Genomic DNA, 22,678 nt, shown 5'->3' on the forward strand with positions numbered 1-22,678 from the left:
AGTTGTTGTCAGTAAGGCCTCCTAGATGGCCTAAGGCAGATATATATTGTGATGTTATGAGCTAGGTAACATAAGAACTCCATTACCCAGCATGCCACAGTAGCGAAGACCATGCGCAGTAGCCCCGTTTAGGTTGTTAAATGTAGACATGCCGGCAGCTTGATGTTATCGATGAGCACGCTGTGGAGTAAACTTTAAGAACTCAGCCAGCACGCTTCGTCTTATTTTTTTATGATTAGACAAGACAACACATATATTTGCAAGGCCATTTTCAAGAAGGATATTTAAAGAGAAACTACATCTTGTGAGACCACGTCGGCCAACCACGGAAGCGAGCTCAGCTCTCCCGGCGATGAAATGTGAGTTCAGATATTTTATTTCTTTATTTTTTCATGTTTAATATGTTTTTTGCAATTTTAATTTTGACAGTACCACATAAGATATGTTTTAATTGCTGATGCGGGTTTATTGATTTTTAAATGCGCCAGGAAATAACCCGTTTTGTACAATGTCCAGTAGTGCGTAAATGTGTTTATGTATAGTATTTCTCCAGCAATGGTCATGTGGTGACATAAATGATGGTATTTTGAGAGGTAATCATTGAAGTCGGACATCACTGAAGGCCTAGGTGGGAAACGCACGGCCCGCCACTGATGCTACTGATATGCAAATAAACACAGTCGAAAGAATAAAACACACTGTGATCTTTCCTCAACATGTCCAACGGAGCTGAAAACAATAACAACTTTTTTTTTTTTAATACATAATGGATTTGATTTGTGGACGGCATGCAGGGAACATTCTGGGAGTTATGACTCATCGCCTTGCATGGTGTTTTTTAACAACTGGCAAAGTTCTCAAGAAAGACCGAGCCTGACTCATTCTCATTCATTCTCTCTCAAGTCTTAGCACTTGCCAGGTAAGACGTCGCACATGAGGAGACCGGCCTGGTTTGATCGATGTGGTCTTGACACAGGTGGATCGTGCGGCCCAGAAGGGGCTTTTGTGCATACGTGCTGGGCTGCATGTTGCCCGGGCCTTGTGTTCACCAGATGTGCGTGACGCTGCGAGTTTGTGGAGTAAATCTGCTACGCAGCCGGGTTCGTGGTCATGTTGAACCACGAGCCTTTCAGTTGTGGTTTTGGGCTACAGTTCTTTGTCTTTCCTTTCACTGTTTCCTTACACATCTTCAAAAGTCATAAAGATGACAAAATACAGTTGCATAACTTGATTGAGGTTGAGGGCCAATAAAGGTGGTCAAAGGCACCACATTTAGTGGTCAGTATGTTGTCATTTTCCAACCCACTTGACTTCCTGTGATGTCTTTACATTCACAGAACATCTGTGCTTGAACTGGTGTAAGGTTTTACGAGTAGCATGTAAAAAAGCTTTGTCCGAGCCACTGTACGGCCTTTTTATTTCCTGCTGCTAAAGCATTGTGTGATTTTTGTCATGTAACTTCGTCATCTACCTTCATGGCTTCTTCTTTTTGTGTCTCCCAGAAGGCGTCCCTCAAGCCTTCAGTATACCCCTCTCGCAGGTCATCGCCAACGACAGGACGCACAGGCAGCGCCAGGACGGCTTTCGCCAATTTCCGCCACAGCGAGAGGAGCACAAGGACTCGTCCGATCTCGTCTCCTCCATTCTGCAGGTCAATAAGCACGAGCATCTCATTTTGAAATCCGCAGTCTCTGGTCATTAAGCATACTGAACTATTGCATCGCCAACAGTTTGCCACGAAGCGGTCGTCTAATAAGGAGCTCTCGAGCAGCAACTCCTCATTGAGCTCCACATCGGAGACAGCCAATGAGTCGACGTCGCCCAACACACCTGAGGCTGCACCGCGAGTGCGCAGACGGGTGAGAGAGTCGGGTGTGTTTTCTGTCCGTTTAGATCAGGGGTATCCAAACTTTTTCACTGAGGGCCGCACACTGAAAAATTTAAGCATGCGGGGGCCATTTTGATGATTTTGATTTTCAAAACCATTACAGCTCCCTTCCATTTTGGTGAATGTTGAAGGTCTCAGTCATTTAAGTGTTTAAAATAAGCCGTCATTTTTTTTCCAACACCTAAATATCTATCGATCAATTTCAAATCTGTTGCCATAGTTTTTTATTTTTTGAATGGGTTTTATGCCCCTTTTCTTTTTTTAAATCAAGAAAACCCGTTTTATTTTGGCAAAAACACAAAATATGCAATATTTTCCCCGAAACATTTTTCAAAATGGAATATTTGATGTGAAGTAATTAGAGCTTTAAATAAGTGAATCATTCATAACAAAACTGCTGTTGATTGAGTATTTTTTAAATAGTCAGACTAAAAGGTTTCAGCGATCCAAAAAAGCCCCGCTCATAAAAGTATTAAACATAAGTCGTATATTAATATATATTATTTTTTAACTTCAAACGCATAAATCTCAGGATCCACTTCAGATCTGTTGATTATAAATTTGTATTATTTTTTGGGGGCTGGTGAACTGGGGTGTGGGACTAGCTAACAAGCAAAGTCTTTCATGCATCTTAGCTGTAGTTCGTAGGCCGTTTAGGGCTGCTACTGACTAGGCTGGTTAGATGGTAAACGGTAAATGGGTTATACTTGTATAGCGCTTTTCTACCTTTTTAAGGAACTCAAAGCACTTTGACACTATTTCCACGTTCACACACACATTCACACACTGATGGCGGGAGCTGCCATGCAAGGCGCTAACCAGGACCCATCAGGAGCAAGGGTGAAGTGTCTTGCTCAAGGACACAACGGACGTGACTAGGATGGTAGAAGGTGGGGATTGAACCAGGAACCCTCAGGTTGCTGGCACAGCCACTCTCCCAACTGTGCCACGCCGTCCCCTTAGCTCAATACGGCTAACGCTAGCTAACTGGCAGACCCATCCCTCTAGCAGAGACAACCTCTCCATGAGAAGGGCGCAAGAAAAACACAAAGCCATACTTAGGTTTTTCCTTCACCAAGTCGATTTATTTGTCTTCGGAGTGAGGGTTTCAGACCAGGGCTAGCTTAGCTCCACTAGTTTAGCACCTAGCCAGCAGTGAAACAAAGAGAGCAAGTGCTTTGGAAATTCGGTAAGACTACACAATGTGTTGAAGAAGGCTGTAAAATATTTAGAAGCACACAAAATAGAAAGCTAGGACTTAGCTTTGATGACAAAGAGCCCTGCCAAACCAACATCAGTGTGAACTGTTTGTTTACTTTGTCGGATAAAACTGTTTGTTACTAAATAAAAATGACAAAATATCGAACCGTTGATGTCCAAATTCACTGCCCGCCCTATTCTGTGGCGTGGGAGCAAAATCCACCATTCACGTCACGTCTGCTTTGAGATCATTTTATTGTATTTCGAAAAGAAAATGGTAAAAAACAAGGGTTATAGTATATAATGCAATCTCGGGAATACCGCGATCAGTATTTTATGGACCACCACGACCGCACTATATCGAACTTTGAGTGTATTAGCGTCAGTATTGGGTCACACTTTGGACACCCCTGGTTTAGATCAACCTTCTCGAATATAAAATGCTTGTTTCGGCTTCAGGGTGGGATGTCAGTGGATTCAATCACTGACCTGGACGACAACCAGTCTCGCCTGCTGGAGGCGCTGCAGCTCTCCCTGCCTGCCGAGACACCAAATAAGAAGGAGAAACAAAGGGACAAACGGTTGAGCCTCAACCCGATATACCGGCAGGTGCCCCGTGTGGTCGACAGTTGCTGCCAACACATTGAGAAATACGGTAGGCTGTTATGTCATAGACCGAGGCTTCATTTCCGCAGTAACCTTAATTAAGCTACATTTATAATTACGGCTTTTTTGTTTCCCCTTTTGAACCCTCAGGTTTGCAGACTGTCGGAATTTTCAGAGTTGGAAGCTCCAAGAAGAGAGTTCGGCAGGTTAGTGTTGCCTAATGCATGATATATTTCATCTCTACCATCTTGAAGAAGTGAGTTACCTCAACTTACAAGCTCAATTGGTCCCATGACAGTGTTCAGAACTGAAACCACTGGTTTATCAATGTCTTATATTTCTTTTTAAAAAGGCATGTTACATGTTAGGCATGGGATACATTGATTTCAATGGGCGACTCTGTTTTGTATTCCGAGCTACTACTGTATTTCTATGCAGCTTTCCCTAATGTTCTGGATAGTAGTATCGTTTTTCAAACAAATAATTACACACTTCATTAAAAACAGAAATCCATCAAATTTTTGACTTTTTGTTTCTGCTTCAGTTACGTGAGGAGTTTGACCGCGGCTTTGATGTCCAATTAGATGAGGAGCACAGCGTTCATGACGTGGCCGCCTTATTGAAAGAGTTCCTCAGGGACATGCCCGACCCGCTCCTCACCAAAGAGCTCTACACCGCCTTCATTAACACAACATGTACGCTTGGAAGTGAATGTCATTCCAGGACACCTACGCTTGGTATCTGATTTGGTTGCTGTTGTTGCAGTGTTGGATCCAGAGGAGCAGCACAATGTCACCCAGCTTCTGGTCTACCTGCTCCCAGCATGCAACAGTGATACTCTCCATCGTCTCCTGGAGTTCCTGTCCACCGTGGCTGACCACGCCCATGACCGACTGGACAAGGATGGACAAGAGGTGAACTCTCACTTTGGGCTGTCTTCAATTTTATAGTCAAATCTTAGATTTTGTCCATAGTGGACAATTAGTCAAAGCTATGATGTAATAAACACATGTTTTTTTTTAGTTTAGTTTAGTTTATTAAGGATCCCCATTAGTCTACACTGCAGTGGAGACTATTCTTCCTGGGGTCCAGGCAAAAAACATCACACAATGGTTATAATATGTAGTACCGTATACTGACTGATCACTAAGTGTGACGTCACATGTATGTAGCTCTAGCACCTATACGGTAAGTCTTCCAAAGTTAATTACAAATAATTAAAAATACTTTTCGAAAACAGTCTTTCATTAAAGTGAACAAAGCAATATCTTATTTGAGACTTTTTGCACCTCAAAAAAAGGTTAAAATACTTGAACAAACAAAAGGTTAGATTTTTATTTTGTCTTATATAACAAAAATAAAAATCAACACTCAGCAGAAACGTTTTTTTAATAATTTGACACCTGTACCGGAAATTGCTTTTTGTAGACGAGACCGTTGACTTGTTTGAAGGAAAACAAAGAGTGTGGTGTCGTATCTTGCGTATGTATACGAAAACATATTTATCCATGATCATCTGCTCTTTCTGACGTTGGATACTAACAACACAATGTTTTTTTTTCCCTTCCAAGCCAGTTTGAGGTTTTGTCTTTAGTTACCGTATTTTTCGGACTACAAGTCGCAGTTTGGCCGGTGGTGCGACTTATACTCAGGAGCGACTTATGTGTGAAATTATTAACACATTACCGTAAAATATCAAATAATATTATTTAGCTCATTCACGTAAGAGATTAGACGTATAAGATTTCATGGGATTTAGCGATTAGGAGTGACAGATTGTTTGGCAAACGCATAGCATGTTCTATATTTTATAGTTATTTGAATGACTCTTACCATAATATGTTACGTTAACATACCAGGCACGTTCTCAGTTGGTTATTTATGCGTCATATAACGTACACTTATTCAGCCTGTTGTTTACTATTCTTTATTTATTTTGAATTGCCTTTCAAATGTCTATTCTTGGTGATGGGTTTTATCAAATACATTTCCCCAAAAAATGCGACTTATACTCCAGTGCAACTTATATATGTTTTTTCCTTCTTTATTATGCATTTTCGGGCGGTGCGACTTATACTCCGAAAAATACGGTAATAACTTCCGGTTACCGTAATATAAAAATTTATGTTTTAGGTCGTTTTTTTCGGCTTGAAGATGGTCTGTAAAACATACCGTATTTTCCGCACTATAAGGCGCATCGGATTATAAGGCGCACCTTCAATGAATGGCATATTTTAAAACTTTGTTCATATATAAGGTGCACCGCATTATAAGGCGTATAGAATAGACGCTAGAGTAGAGGCTGGGGTTACGTTATGAATCCATTAGATGGAGCTGCGCTAAAGGGAATGTCAACAAAACAGTCAGATAGGTCAGTCAAACTTTATTAATAGATTACAAACCAGCGTTCTGACAACTCTGTTCACTCCCAAAATGAATAAACAGCTGTTTTATTATTTTCCCCCGAGGTAAAGTCAGTGACGTGGTGTTTTGTTTATCTTTTAACAACAGCAAGGTATAACAACACACAAAATAAACATGTAAAGCTCACTTTATGAAGTTATTCCTCATCCACGAATCCCTCAAATTCTTCTTCTTCAGTGTCCGAATTAAACAGTTGAGCGAATACGGCATCCAACATGGCTCCGTCTCGTCGAAGTCGTCATTAATGGAGTCAGTCTCGCTGCTGCTCTATTCCCGTGTTCTACTGCGTGACTGATCGTCTTAAGTTTAAACTCTGCGTTTGTTAGAGTGTCTCTTAATAGGAGCCATTTTGGGGTCTTTACAAAAACAAACAAATGGAAATGAAACGGCACGCCTCGCGCAGTCATATATCCCAGCATGCACCGCGCGCTTCTTCTTCTTCTACGGGGACGGCTACTCACCGTAGAAGAAGAAGCTCTTCTTCTACGGGGGAAAATGAAGTCGGCGGCTGCTTACCGTAGTTGCGATTGATTGATTGAAACTTTTACCTGTTGGAGGCTCAATATTGGTCCATATATAAGGCGCACCGGATTATAAGGCGCACTGTCAGCTTTTGACAAAATTGGAGGTTTTTAGGTGCGCCTTATAGTGCGGAAAATACGGTAATCTATGCAAAATTGTACTTAAAAGAACCACCATTACCGGTACATGTTATGCAGACCACAAGAAGGAACAAAATTAAAACAAGACCGCTTTAAAATGACGTTCAAATAAACCAATCATTGTTTTGTTTTTCCAATTCCCATTCATGAAAGGAAAATTCAACGACCAAAACATACACTGAGTAAAATGGATACTTTAGTGATGGCTAGAGCCGAGAAGACATCAAACTTGACTAAATAGAGGAAGTAGAAGTAACAAAGTTAATGTGGGTTTAATGTTCGACATTCGACACCGAGGTTGATAGTTTGATAGGACTCGTCCAAATCGAATCGGCGAAACTTTGACTATTTGAAGACAGCCCTCCCAAGCTGCCACTCCGTCAGACACAGGAATGTTTTGTGCCTTTTTGAGGTACAAAGTGGCTTTCCATGTCTTATTTAGGTTGGAAAGGAAAAGGGGAACAATGAGTCTTGGAATTTGGCATGGTTATTGTGCCATAGGACAATCAATCATAGCTCGTTCTGTCATAGCATGCTACAAAACTCAAGCCAGACAGCCCAAACTATGTTTTTCTTCCTCATTGCAGATCACAGGGAACAAGATGACCTCCTTGAACCTCGCCACCATCTTTGGTCCCAACCTCCTCCATAAACTCAAATCCTCTGACAAGGAGTTCAGCGTCCAAAGCTCTGCGAGAGCCGAGGAAAGCACGGCCGTCATCGCCGCGCTCCAGAGGATGATCGCCAGCTACCAGACACTCTTCATGGTCAGTCAGCTCTCATCCTGACTTTTGATGTCAGCTGATGCACTTTCACATTTTTGTGTAGACAGAAACAGACGTGTCTTGTCAGTGAGTCATCGGTGCCAGTTCTTTGACCAAAACATCGAGAAACCTTCACCCCCGCCCCAGACAATTGAACGCCTTCTTTCCAAAATAAAATTCAGGCATGAAAGATTTCGTGTGGAGTCAGGAGAGGTCACAATTCTGCACGGATTAACTTCTTCTTCTTCGCTTGCTTTGTTCCCGTCTCTTCTCGGGATTCTCCAACGGTGCAGACAGGCAGCTCGGGTCATTTTAGGTCCAAAACTTTAAACTGTAATGTTTTGTAATCTGCCACTGCCACTCCCCTCAGGCTTACATTCCTACAGTAAGCCAATTAATCACACAAGACTTCTTCGTGTCTTGGTAAAAGTTAGGGTTTATTGTTTATTTGAAAAATGGGAGATGACATCTGTAAGTCTGAATTTATTACAGATCTGGCAACAAAGCAGGAAATGAAGACCGATATTGACCTGCCTCAATTGGCGCCTTGAGCAGGGTGATTCACTTTATTCAACTAATTAATCCAAATTGCTTTTTGTTTAGGTCCCGGCTGACTTGCAAAATGAAGTGTTGATGAGTCTCCTGGAGACAGACCCTGACGTGGTGGACTACCTCCTGAGGCGAAAAGCATCCCAGTGAGTTATAGACCGAACGCAAGATTCTTTCATCCGCCCGTTTGAAGCTCTCTTTCTTAACCAAGTTTTGGTTTTCCTTGCAGGAGTCCTGATCTACACCAGTCCGAGGATCCCTTCTCTCTGAGCGAGCAGCACTCCTCCAGCGATTCCAACAAAGTGTCTAGCGGGGAGGTGTCCCCCTATGACAACAACTCCCCGATTCTGAGCGAACGAAGAGGGGAGGCAGGAAAGCCGGGAGGTGCCCTGACGGGGCAGGTGGTGGGTTGGGGTAGGGAGTCTGGAGGCGACAGCTGGGCTGCACCAGGTGAGCGGAAAATTGACACCAAAGTAGGGTTGTCAAAAGTATCTATACTTACAAACATGCGAAAAGTACATCGATAACAGCTTTTTTCAGTATTGTTAGTACCGAGACTATACAACACTTTTTCCCCGTCAAGCCGCATCAATTCTCAGCGTCGAAAAAGAACACCTGTTGTCTTTAAAAAAATATGCTTACCGTATTTTTCAGACTATAAGGCGCACTTTAAATCCTTTGATTTTCTCAAAAATCGACAGTGAGGCTTATACCCGGTGCGCCTAATGTACGGAATAATTCTGGCTGTGCTTACCGACCTTGAAGCTGTTTTATTTGGTACATGGTGTAATGATAAGTGTGACCAGTAGATGGCAGTCACACATAAGAGATATGTGTAGACTGCAAGATGACACCAGTAAACAACACCAAAATGTAAATGTTCCATGGAGAATATAGAATAATACACACAGCGCTCAAAAATCTGTCAAAATGTTTTAGTACGACTTTGGTAAGCTATGAAGCCGCACCACTTGATGGATTGTCGGAGCATTACGGCTACCCTCGTCAGACTGCTGTGCTTCAACATACAGTACTATTGTGATGTGTGTATAAGGACCGCAAAATGGCACCTATTAGCAGACACATTATCTGGCGTTTTGTTTCGCAATATTATGCAAAACCAACTTTTCTTACCTTCTGGTACCTGCTGATGTGTATTTGGGATCTGCATAAATAATGAAAATTTGCATGTGTTCGCCATTGTAGTCCATGAAAACGCCATAGTCGATAAGCTTCTTCTTTGTCTCTATCTTCTTGTTATGGGACATTCACCCTCCGCTGTTGCCAATTGTAATATAAAGTAGCGTAAAGTTCTAGCTTATATCTGTCAGTAGACTCGCTATGGAAGCGCTAAAAACTACTGGTGTAGTGGGTTTACATAGTTCACCCACGGAACTTAAGTTATTAGAGAGTTTTGGTCGGACGGTTTTTCACGGGACACATTTCCGGCGTTGTTATTGTTTCCAGATGAGGAGATGCTGCTCCATTATTGATTCAAGTAAAGTCTGAATGTCATTAAGACAGTTAGCTCCATCTTTTGACACTTCTTCAACTCCCGTTCTTGCACGCTACACCGCTACAACAAAGATGACGGGGAGAAGACGCTGTCGAAGTGCAGCCACATAAATAAAACCGCCCACAAAACGGCGCATCCTGAAGCGACGGTCAGAAAGGGACTTGAAGATGATCTGTAGAACATAATTTATGCAACATTTTAACCATAGAACCACCATTACATGTTATGGAGACCACAAGGAAGTGTTTTAAATGTAGAAAAAAATTATAATATGATCCAATTAATGTGCATTATACTCCGGTGCGCCTTTTGTATGAGAATAGACCTGAATAGACCTGCTTATTGTCAGTGCGCCTTATAATCCGGTGCGCCCTATGGTCCGAGAAATATGGTACTTGTGAAAACCTGTCACGAATGCGAATTTGGCATGTCCAGTTCGCCTTCCCTCATAAACAAATTATATGCACCATACGCTTCACAACATACCTAATACACACCACCTTTGCCAGAGAAAGACGTACCAGAAGAGATCCAGTTTGCTAATTTATCGATGTAGGTATTAAAAGTGAAACGAGAGAAGGAAGTAACAAAGTGGAGTGTGTATATATACGGTCTTGAAATGCTAAATATTTGCCGTGCGAGTGAGAGCGTGGATCCGCCACCACAAGCCCAGGGAGTGTGCTTTACCACAGCAGAAAACCTCCACAAAGTTGCTATCAAACCTTTTATCACTTCTGTAGGTGTTAAGAATACACAGCTTGGAGACACTTCCATTGTTTGGCACCTCTATATGTAAACCAGTGGTGTTCAAAATGTGGCCTCGGGCCATTTGTGGAAAGCAGCATTTTTATGGACCTGTGGCACATTGTAGAAAATGAACCAAAAAAAACCCCAGGAAAAATTGACCAAAAAGGCATAATGTAAAGGAAAAAAAGTATACTAATAATATAGTATAATATATAGTATATGAATACAAACAAATATTTGTCTTAAAATATATGTTTTACCATATTTATTAGCCTATTTAATTACAAATTACATGATAACGTCACAACCACCATATTGAGAGAATATTAAAAGAGATTATTGTTATTTATGAGCATATTTATGAACACAGTATTGTTTGTTTCGATATACTGGGAGGTTATTGTTCTTTTTTTAATGTACAGTTACCTCTTGGCAGCTGATACTATGATTTAAATTATGTGCAAAAATTTGTCGAAGCAAAGTAATCTTAAATTCTGGACACTTTGAAACAGTTTTAAATAAAGTAGAGAATTTAAAAGTACTAGGGTTCAGTTTTTTTTTAATCGTAGTATCAAATAAGCGTCAAAACCCGTTGAAATTAACAGGTATCAGTATCGACTACTGCAAGTCTGGTATCGTAACAAGCCTGCACCAAAGTTTAACTTGCTTTCAATGCTGGGGTAGCCATGTCCATCATTGGACCTTGTCTCTTCTTTGCTTCCTTTAGACAGTATATCGGAGGAGCATGCTAACATTTGGGGAACATGGCACACGACTCTGAAACCAACACTCCAAGACCAAACAAACACAGGTGGGCAGGTTTAAACAATAATGGCCTTAAAGCCTTGGTGCTTGTACATGCTGTGTGAGTGAAAAACAATCGTTGTAGACACACACCCACAGATAGACAAACAAACCCAAACAGACGAAGCAACGTGTTTGCAATGTGTTTGCAACGTGTTTGCCTTAGTTCTGCTATAGCAATATGATAACATTGGCTCATTAATGGGTAAAAAAGGAGCAGAACGAAAAGAACATTTCCCCTCTGGGGGACAAAAAAAAAAAAGGACTAATTGAAATGAAAGGCATACTCTGTTACATCATGCAAAAGAGACCAGACCAGACTTGTTAAAAAAACATTTGTTTTCTGTGAAACTAGAAACAGTTTGAAGGACCCGTTGTGTCCAGATGACCAAAATTGACCTCATACATTCTCTTTATGTATTTGTATGCTCCTGAAAATGAATCTGGCAGTCATTTCCCATAATATCAATTCGTTTTTGAGTAATCATTAGGTAACTAACTGTATTTGGAACGTAAGCCAGACTCGCTATGTCTCCCCGTCTTGGTGTGACATCATCTACAGAACTGGAGCTCATTACCCTGCATAGACAGTGTAGATAAAAAGGCATATAAAATATTATTTTGATCACTTAATTGCATGTTTTTGTCATCCTAGCCCATGATTACATCAAAACTGATATAGTTAATATTAAGAGCAAAAGATAAATGTGAAATATTTGCCGTTTCCGGACTTTCCTTCTCTTCCATAAACACCACAGCCTGTTTCCTCATGCTCTTTCAGCATTTCCTCAAGTTTTTTTGAGCAAAACATCAGTTGAAGAGGACGCAAATAGAATACTCGCTGCTTACTTATTTTTTCTTGTTTTTGAGCACCGGTTCTGCCCTGCTTTCTCTGTCTTTCTACAGGTTTATATCAGTCTCTCTCTCTCTCTCCCCTCAAGGTTGCTCCTGATTTTTGGGATTGCAGTTGCCTTGAGTCTTTTGGAAAAAAAAAATCCCTCCAAACTACTTGCACAAACCTTTTGCGCATGTCAATTTGACTGGGGAGGTCCATACTTTCCTCATATTGCCATCATTTGGAAATGTATTCAGGCTGACTACTCCTTGAGGTCGTCTTGCTACAACCTGCAACAATGCATCTGGCAGACATTTTTGCTAATTCCTTATATTTTTCTGGACAGAAATATAACATTATTCTCGATGAAGATGCTACCAAAACACAAACTACACAATACGAAACGGCCTCCATTCTTCTGTAGGTGACGCTGATGATTTGTTAGAAAACAAATCTAAAATCTCTATTGTGTCTATTTTGTGGCGAATATTCCCTGTAAACATCCATTTTAAGGTCAAGAACTATGAAATAAGTGCCAAAGTTGTTCACATTAGAGGGGCCCTTAAAACTAAAAAAGCACTTACAGAGTGCAAATCTCTGCCAGGTCTTATCTCCCAAATCATAAAAAGGTCCTGAATCCAGATGGTTATCTGGATCAGCCCCAAAATGTAACCACTTTTCCCACTTGTGACTTTTCCTGAATCGAAGACGAAATTCTACTTATGACTTTATAAGCTATCTTCAGTGTAATGAAATAAATAGAGTCAAGCCTGGTTTCAGTCATCCACTGTCTTTGTCTCTGTGGGTGGAGGCTGGCTAGCATCCACACACACACAAGTTGAAACTCCTAACATAAACGTAGGATAACATTGTAGAAATGATCTGGATCAGCCCCAAAATGTCATTACTTTATCCTATTTTGTACATTGTCTGTAAAGTAGATCAAAATCTGACTATAACTTTTTGAGCTGTGTATATTGAAGTTACACTAAATTTAACTACATTTATGTGACAATATTTAATTGACTTCACTGACATTGCAGATGTTTTGTTACTAGGATCCCATGGCAACGTGTCAGAAGGAAGCTCCCGTAGCTCACAGGATGGACTTGATGGCGACAGCAGACACCCGCCAATGGCACAAACCACGAGAACAGCGCCTTGCGTTCCCGAGTGCAGGCCCCACCCGCCGGTGACACGCATTTGCAGGAGCCCTCATGTGAACGCAAGGTGGCTGCACCAGGAGCTTACTGCCAACCCTGCATCGGCAACGTCGCACGTGAGCCGAACGGAGCTGGTCCAGTACGGTCATGGGGCAAAAGTCAGGGCGAACGCTAACGAGATCGGCTCTGCCCTTCGTTGCCCTCCCCCTTATAACGCTCATCACCGACTGGCCGCATGTCAGAGTTCGCCCCAGCTGGCGGTGCCTCAGCAGCACCCTCTGCAATACAGAAAGCCGAGTGCGGAGCAGAAAAGCTCGGAGGGGACGATGATGCCACACAGCCCCGAGTGGCAGGACTGGCAGAGGGACCGCTGGCAAATCTGGCAGCTGCTATCTTCAGACAACGCGGACACATTGCCCGAAACGCTGGTGTGACATCATCAAGTCCTGCTTCGTGCCAGATTCGATCCACGCGTGACAATCATATTTCCTTCCCGTCCATATCTGGATCGACCAGCATGTTCACGCCATGGCATTGTTGTTTACATGTTCAGCTGCTGCCTTCTATGAACATCCATGAGCCACCACTCACTTTTCTATGTTCGGATATTGTTTCTGCCCCACATGTCGGTTTAGGAAAAATGCCCACCGGAAAATACCTCAAAAATCACCACAACTTTACAGAACATTCTAATTCCGTTCTGCCTTCGGGGCGAACAATAGGAAATATGCCTGTCAAGTTAGTAAAAAGGCAACTGAGGACTACAGTAAGTCCTTGGCTTTAGTCGCTGCTAAATGCAGACTTTTGGTACGCACCACTAAAGGAGTGCAGCTCTTCAAACTGATCAAATATTTTATCAGCCAGATCTACCTAAAGTCTGTCGTCCTTCAAGCTTTTAATGTAAATGTTAGTCTTTGTAAGACTCAGTGTTGAATGTAATCGTAATATAAAAGCACTCAGCTGTAAGTATGACACCCGCTGCACTATAAGACGTGCCAAATATGTGTTGTTGTTTTTTAAACTTCAGGATCGTCCTTGGTTTCATGTGGTGTATTTGTTGAGAGAAAGGGTCACATTTAGGCCAAGAATGTTTGCATAGCATTTCAGAAAGTATCCATTTTCAGCTCCTGGCGTACGTTAGTAAAATACACTCGGTGATAAAAGAAAAACAATGTTCATATTGTTTAATACCGACATTTTAAAAAGTATTTGTTAAAACCAGGCAGACCCTAATTTGAAAAACATAACTACTAAACTTTGTCTCTCACCTAATATTTGTTCTGTAAGAGATTAGCAATTATATCCACAGCTAAAATATATGCAGCGTCTTTCCTCCGTAACCCTTTACAAATATATCAAAAATGATATGAAATTGTATTATAAGATGGTAAACACTTATTTATTCGGTTTAATAGTTTTTCAACCACTGTAGTGTGCCGTGACATATTGTCTGGTGTGCCGTGGGAAATTATGCAATTTCACCTAATTAGTCTGGACCGCTTTTCATCAGTAATGATGGCAACATCAGGTCTTCTAAGCATTGTAATTTTGTTTTTTGTTTTTTTCGCAAACCAATAATTATAATCCGCAAATAATGTGCCGTTGTTGAGTGCCTGTCTAGAGATCAGCAGAGTAACCATGTAATTAGTAATTAGTTATGCATGGATGGTTAAAGTTATAGTTTAAACTCATATCGAACAATTGAGTCAGGTATTTGATGAGAACGACTTTATATTGTCAATTCTAGCTACTGAGTTTAATTTTTAACATTGTCTGCTGGTGGTGTGCCTCGGGATGTTTTCAATGAAAAAATATAACTTGGCTCAAAAAAGGTTGAAAAACACGATAATACTTAACTGATCAGGTTGAATTAAAAAGTTGTTTCAACATGAAATGAAACAAATGACTTAAACAGCACTTCTATTTGAAAACCAAAACAGACAACCCATCTCCAAAGATTTAGTCAGGTGAATATTTGCTGGCAAATAAATGATGGCGTATTTTTTTTGAAGAACTGATGTACAAGAAAGACAACCAAGCATTGCGGTTAGGATCTGGCGCCACCTACTGCCAGATTATTTTGCTGCTGCCTTCTTTAAAATAAAAAACAGGTACCACTCCCGAGATGTACATGTAAGTGAGAATAACTGTAATATTTGTCCCTTACCAGTCCAGAAGGCTGTTAATTGACGGCGGGTTACAGTTGAGTTGTTAGGATACATGTATTTGTTGCATTTCTTGATAAAAACGCCACCAAAGCAGGACGGGCTTGACTCCATCTTGTTCAAGCTCAACAACAACTCGTTCTCCTAGCGCTCTCTTTTAACTGCAGTCCATCCCCTATTAGGGTATAGGGAAACATGAGCACATACAGAACTCAAATGTAGGGAATAATGTGTAGGACTATTATCAAAATACTAAACATAACAAACGTGCCACTTCAAAACAATATTCAAACAATAATCACTGAATAACACTTAAATAAGAATACCAGACCACATTACAGGTTACAGGAGGAAATAAGCGTGCTGTAGCTTTTAGTTATATCGCCACACAAACCAATCAAGGTTTATATTTTGTGAAATGTTCCGCAAATGTGCTTTGCTTCTCTCAGTATTATGATATACAGAATGTATGTTTTTATTGAAAATGAAAAAAAAAAAGAAAAGAAAATGTATATAGACGTGTGTATACAATTGGTCAGAGTGTTTTCTCACCAGCTTTAAATCCTATCGTGCCAATTATTTTTATTTTTTACATCAGTGGGTGGTCCAATTTGTCATGCAATGTTTTGCTATTTGCTTATTTTTGTATCATGTCATCAGTATGCTACAGTGGAATAAATATGATTTATAGTGTACACTGTTGTTGAGTTATCTGTTTTTCGTTTGGGAAGTGTAACAGGCCCGTAAACAGAGTATGTGTGTGTAGTTCTGTCACGACCAAAGAAATGATTAAGCAGATCGCAGCATCTGTTGTCTTCTCTCACTGCAGTCTGACTGACTTTATTGTCAAAAGAAATGTTTCTTGCTTTGTTTGTTTTACATTCACTCATTTTTACATTCTAAATCAGGTCATAGCCCACATAAATCAAAACCACCAACTCAACATTCACCTTTAAGTCCATACATCCATACTTGCCAACCCTCCCGATTTTTCCGGGAGACTCCCGAATTTCAGTGCCCCTCCCGAAAATCTCCCGGGGCAACCATTCTCCCGAATTTCTCCCGATTATCACCCGGACAACAATATTAAGGGCGTCCCGTGATGGCACTGCCGACGCGTCCGCTTTTTCACCATACAAACAGCGTGCCGGCTCAGTCACATGTTGTATGCGGCTTCTGCATACACACGAAAGTAATTGCAAGACATACTTGATCAACAGCCATACAGGTCACACTGAGGGTGGCCGTATGAACAACTTTAACACTGTTACAAATATGCGCCACACTCTGAACCCACACCAAACAAGAAAGACAAACACATTTCGGGAGAACATCCGTACCGTAACACAACAGAACAAATACCCAGAACCCCTTGCATCCCTAATTCTTCCGGGCTATAATATACACCCTCGCCCACCTCAACCCCGCCCCCCACACCTCTATACACCCCCCCAATCTCCCAAATTCGAAGGTGTCAAGGTTGGCAAGTACATCTGATATTCATATGCAATACTATTAGCCAAAATGACTACTTTAATGTTCAACCTTAATGCTATAAGTAAATACAGTGTTGGCGTTAACGCACTTTGTGTCTTTTTACGCATTGAAATCAGAAAGGACGCTCAATTCCAGAAGCCCGGGCGTTCCCCGGATGCAGATTTTTGCTTGTTTTTTTTTTAATTGATCGATTATCGCTTTCCGCCGGTGTTTTGTTTATATTTGCCGGATCAAATTTCCGTCCCCGTTTATTACGTTTTTATTGGTCGTAAATTTTGATTTGCCGAAAGTTTTATCAATCACAAATATGCACTCGTGATAAACACGAAGGTGAAATGTCATTTAGAAAAAGTTGCAATGTTGACTAATAAAAGAAAGCTGAATTTTTTTTCTTTAAAACTGTCATTGCTCAAAACATAATATTGAATCAAAATCAATGTTTTTTTTATGAATTATTGACCTATCCACATCAAATATTCCACTTTGAAAAATGTTTTTAGTGGAAGATTTTGCATATTTTGTGTGTTTGCCATTAATAAAAACAGTTTTCTTTGACAAAAAGGGCAGAAAACAAACAAACATAGAATTGCCAGATAGATCTGAAGTTGATGTAGACTGTAGAGATTTAAGCGTTAAATAAATAATGTATGTATGCCCTGGCACTCATCATTTCATGACCGAAGCAAAACACTTTTTACACTTTTATACTGAAATAAATACACCTACAACTTATTAAATAAAAATATAGAAAAAAATACCGGCAGCGGTCAAGTTTAGATCCATGAAGAAAAGAAGAAAGTGAATGAATGTTTATAACTGAATAAACTTACATATGCATACAAATGTGTTTTCTTTTGTATTATTTTTTTTAATGAATTAAGTAACGTTTATGACAACTTTTTTCCAAAACACAATATAGAATGTGAGATATAGCAGGATAATGCATACATGTATCATTTGTTTTCAAAACAGTTACACAAAAGTGGGACCCCAAAAATGTACTGTGGGACCCCATTTTTATGACTTGATGGGGTCCCTGGGACCCCATTTTGAAAATTCCTAGCGACAACACTGAAATATACTTTTATCTTAACAAGAGATGTCCGCGATAAATGCTTTAAAATGTAAGATTGGAAATGATCGGTATCGGTTTCAAAAAGTAAAATTAATGACTTTTTAAAACGCCGCTGTACGAAGCGGTAGGTACATATCCGGTAAAACACGGACATGGGAGCAGTAGAGCTCCCCTCTCCCCTCTCTCACACACAACACAGGAGTTGACGACTGCAGCATGAGCGGTTTACTGGCGACGCTTAATGACCTCATCAAACCGCCGCGAGCGTAGCATAACAACAATAAGAGTGTGTTGTTGCCGGTGCTGTAGCCGTGGCTAACAAGCGAGCGAGCTTGGTGACTGACTAACGACACCATGTCTATGGTTTGGGATTATTTGAAAGTGTGTCTGACGGATAAAAAACTGGCAATTTGCAATGACTGCAAAAAGTTGGTTATGAGAGGAGGAACCAAGACGTCTTCCTTTAACACAAGCAATTTGATCTCCCACCTCTTCAAGAATCATAAGGAGATACACGATGAATACAAGCGGAAGATGGATGAAAAGCAAACACCGAAAGCAGCTTGCAGTGAACAGAGGTGCCCTGTCTCAACGCAGCATTTCAGAAGCTCTGGCTGACTGCTAGGCCACTTCAAGCACTCACCACTAGCTTGCAGCACATTTGTGTTACTCATACAAATACGTTAGAGCAGTGGTCCCCAACCTTTTTGTAACTGCCGGTCAACGCTTGAAAATGTGTCCCACGGACCAGGGGAGGATTTAGATTTTTTTTTTTTTTTTTAAATAAAAAAAAAAAAAATGTTGTCATTAAAAATTACAACCATGCGTGCTTATGGACTGTATCCCTGCAGACAGTATTGATCTATATTGATATATAATGTAGGAACCAGAAATATTAATAACAGAAAGAAACCCTTTTGTGCGAATGAGTGTGAATGAGAGTAAATGGGGGAGGGAGGTTTTTTGGGTTGGTGTACTAATTGTAAGTGTATCTTGTGTTTTTTATGTTGATTTAATAAAAAAAAAAAATATATATATATATATATATATTTTTTTTTTTTAATTTCTTGTGCGGCCCGGTACCAATCGATCCACGACCGGTGGTTGGGGACCACTGCATTAGAGCAGGGAAGATTGAGCCCAGTTTATAATTTCCTGTTATACAGTATGCCAGGCAGTCTACTAAAGGAGGACTATGTTGTTGTTTACTTTATTACTCTAGTATACTCTGGACTGAAGCTGTGTGCCTTCATTGTTTTTGTAGCTGTTGTTTTGAGGCATGTTTTAAAAAAAATATATATACTAAAAAAATAATGCACTTTGTGAAAGTCAAAGTATAGCATACCTGCCAACTTTTGAAATCAGAAAAACCTAGTAGCCAGGGTCCAGGGGTTGCAGGCCCCGGTAGGTCCAGGACAAAGTCCTGGTGGGGGGGTTCAGGCTTCGCCCCCCCAACGCAAAATGATTATTAGCATTCAGACAGGTTAAAATGTTGCTAAAACCATCACTTTTCTATCAGTCACAGTGACTTTTCAAAACAAAAATATTACAGCAAAAATCATATGGGTTGATTGACATGTTTATTCTGTAAACTAACTTCAATAGTTTGAAATTATTTTGACAGTTAATGCCAGTTATCCTGTCAACCTTTCACAAGACTTCAATTTGTTAATTGAAAGTATAAACAGTATAAACACTTTTTACAGTAAACAAATGGTAAAACAGTACTAAACATTTCCATTAAAAAAAAATTGGTGTCATTATTAACTTTCTGTCCAAGCTTGTATAATCTACTGCCTTGTTCAATTGTAAAACATATTCTGTGCCTAAAATTCACATTTCTATCACAATTATCATACTGTAAACATGGTAAGCTAACTTCATTAAAATTAATAGTCCTGTCAATAGCATGGAATTACAATTCAAATGTAGTTTTTTTGTAAGCCTTTCAAAAGAATTCAAAATATGAAAAATTAATGAAAATTAATTCAAGCCATCAGACACTTGAAAAGTGGCACATCACATCTCTAATGTAATCATTTTAACTTTTTAACAGAAATAGCACTGCAAAAATATTAAGGACATACTTCTGTATTTTGGTAGTTATGCTGTCAACATTTAACAAGATTTCTTCAACTTGGACTTGAAAGCATAAATAGTATAAACACTTTTAACAGTATAACAGTACTAAACAATTCCAATAGATAACATTGGTGTCATTACCTTTTTGTGGCTAAAATCCAAATGTATCCAACGAATCTGTTTGGGCGACGAAAAACGTTGAAAGTTTTCCACTTGTATCGCTAGCAACGGCATTAGACTTGTGTTTTTTTGTCCCAACGTGGTCTTTTACATCGCTAATTCCTCCGTGTCCGATCGAAAAATCTTGTCTGCACAAGGTGCAATTCGCGTAGTTTTCACCATTTTTGGAACGGATAATTATTCCCGGATAGGCTTTTGAAAATTCTTCACGGAATGACTGCAGTTTTCTTTTCGGTTTAAGACTCGTTTGTGATTTTTCTCCGGCTGATTCCATGATCGTTCGCTCGTTTGGAAACAATGGCAACAGGTGCCTCGTGCTTGGCAGCGGTGCTATAAAAAGCCTCGCGCATGGCATTCGGAATGGCTCGATAGGAAGTTACGGGAAGCAGTGTCGATTGTCGTTGTTACGCGATTTCGTGAATAAAACTTAAAAAAAATTTTTTTTTTTTAATTAATGAAAAACCGTATTTTTTATCACTGCAACCGTAACCCGGAATAGGTTGATGAAAACCGTACTAATTACGGGAAAACCGGAGTAGTTGGCAGGTATGGTATAGTATTTCCCATAGTTGTAGTGGCTATCAGGATTATCTCAGGGAGAGCATGTCCCAAATTCCAAGCTGCTGTTTTGAGGCATGTTAAAAAAAATAATGCACTTTGTGACTTCAATAATAAATATGGCAATGCCATGTTGGCACTTTTTTTCCCATAACTTAAGTTGAAGTTGTTCTCTTATTTTGGAAAACCTTGTTACTTTGTTTAATGCATCCAGCGGGGCATCACAACAAAATTAGGCACAATAATGTGTTGAGTCCACAACTGTATATATCGGTATCGGTTGATATCGGAATCGGTAATTAAGAGTTGGACAATATCGGAATATCGGCAAAAAAGCCATTATCGGACATCTCTAATCTTGCATTTCTGTTTCTCATTGTAGCTAAACTGTTAATGAAGTACATAATTGAATAGGAAATCCCAACATGTCAGTGAGCGAGTCCTTAAAAATATAAATATATCATTGAAAACATTTTGACACATAGCACACTTTTATCATGTACAGGTAGCCATAAGTAAATTAAGTTTGAGCCTTTTAGACAAATCAAACTACTTTCACTGAGCTAAACCGACAACGTGGCAATTAAGCTAGATCGTGTAGCAGTAGGGATTATGTCACGTTTAGGGACCTCAAAAGTACACATAATTGAATGTCCTGCTCATCAAACTCTCCACCAATAGCTGCTTGCACTTTATAATGAACACATTAAATCAATGATGTTTAGTTTTGATACGTGACTAACCTGTAAGGAACAAAGAAATGACGAGGCAGATATCAGCACCTGTTGTCTTTCCTCGCTGCTATCTGACTGACAGCAACCTCATTGAAGACCATTTACTTCTTCACTAACTCACTGAGGTGGCATTGCCCCCTAGTGGCGAAATGGAGACACAACTCCCCACACGAATCTTCATTAAATGACATATAGCAGGGTTGTCAAACTCAAATACAGAGTGGGCCAAAATTTAAAACTGAACAAAGCTGCGGGCCAAGGTTGAACAAATTAACCTTTTAATAGGGACCCAAACAAGTTTTGCATTGAATATTGAACAAACAAGGCTTATATAACTTTATAGTGACATGCAAAATCGAGTTTCAAATAATAATAATAATAATAATTCAAAAATATCAATCGCATATCAAATACAATTTAAATAAAAATTGAATGCCTCTTTTCTATTTGCAGCCTTCTGAGGTAAATATCAACATTAACTTTTTCCACAGGCTAATACATTTGAAAATAAAATAACAATGAATAAACCAACCATTCAGGACTTTAAACTGCTCAGTTTGCAACACACTGATCTAATCTGATGTGCCCAAGCCAGATACCTGGCATCTTTTCTTGGGTGCTAGTTCATTAATGTTGGGGCTCATGCTTTGAGCTGAGGCAACCTTCATTATCAAACGAAGGTGTTCATCAGTCATTATATCTCGTAGTGCACCCAGATCACAGTCTTGGGGGCGTGCCTTAAAGGCACTACCTTTAATGTCCTCTACAAGCTGTTGTCACGTCCGCTTTTCATCCATTCTAACAACGAACCCTTTGCAGCACTAACTCTTCCGGGACGCTACAAAATACAACACCAAATCAAATCACCAAAATGGTTCCTGCCACTGCTGCTGCCCACTGCTCCCCTCCCCTCCCAGGTGGTGGAACAAGGGGATGGGTCAAATGCAGAGGGCAATTTCACCACACCTTCTCATTAGTTATGAAGCGTTGTCCACTATGCACTAACTGAGCCTCTTCGCTTCTCTTTTGTCATGTTGTTCCCATTTCTCCGGAAGCAAGCCCACTCCCAAGTGGAATTTGGCAGCTTAACAAAGTCACCTTATTCTAAAATGGTACTGCATTAATGAGATTAAAAATAGAGTGACGCCAAGGCCAAAGAATGCCAATTTGGATCAGTACCAAATTGCATACCTACAAAATTGCCCATCTCCTACAGTGGGGGTCAGCAA

At 40.1% G+C, this 22,678-nt stretch overlaps 1 protein-coding gene and 1 long non-coding RNA gene across 4 annotated transcripts in view; one reads left to right on the forward strand and one right to left on the reverse strand.

Annotated features, from left to right (window-relative positions):
* The window catches only part of LOC133622363 (rho GTPase-activating protein 6-like), a 131,454-nt gene extending 115,444 nt beyond the window's left edge, over positions 1-16,010 (forward strand). For 2 of the 3 annotated variants that reach the window (XM_061985009.1, XM_061985011.1), the window contains exons 4-14: positions 1,503-1,651; positions 1,731-1,859; positions 3,548-3,743; positions 3,845-3,900; positions 4,239-4,389; positions 4,460-4,608; positions 7,368-7,547; positions 8,148-8,239; positions 8,323-8,543; positions 11,084-11,167; positions 13,054-16,010. In XM_061985009.1, the coding sequence (XP_061840993.1) occupies positions 1,503-1,651; positions 1,731-1,859; positions 3,548-3,743; positions 3,845-3,900; positions 4,239-4,389; positions 4,460-4,608; positions 7,368-7,547; positions 8,148-8,239; positions 8,323-8,543; positions 11,084-11,167; positions 13,054-13,592 (1,946 nt within the window). In that variant the 3' untranslated portion in view covers positions 13,593-16,010. The remainder of the gene's footprint in view (positions 1-1,502; positions 1,652-1,730; positions 1,860-3,547; positions 3,744-3,844; positions 3,901-4,238; positions 4,390-4,459; positions 4,609-7,367; positions 7,548-8,147; positions 8,240-8,322; positions 8,544-11,083; positions 11,168-13,053) is intronic. The other variant, XM_061985010.1, reaches the window with a different exon arrangement.
* The window catches only part of LOC133622364 (uncharacterized), a 70,323-nt gene extending 48,776 nt beyond the window's left edge, over positions 1-21,547 (reverse strand). The window contains exons 1-2 of the long non-coding RNA XR_009817765.1: positions 21,459-21,547; positions 1,472-1,645 (exon numbers count right to left, since the gene is read on the reverse strand). This is a non-coding gene — a long non-coding RNA (uncharacterized lncRNA). The remainder of the gene's footprint in view (positions 1-1,471; positions 1,646-21,458) is intronic.
* Between the last annotated feature and the right edge of the window lie 1,131 nt (positions 21,548-22,678).

The sequence above is a fragment of the Nerophis lumbriciformis genome, linkage group LG23 (assembly GCF_033978685.3).
Source record: "Nerophis lumbriciformis linkage group LG23, RoL_Nlum_v2.1, whole genome shotgun sequence".
NCBI lineage: Eukaryota > Metazoa > Chordata > Actinopteri > Syngnathiformes > Syngnathidae > Nerophis > Nerophis lumbriciformis.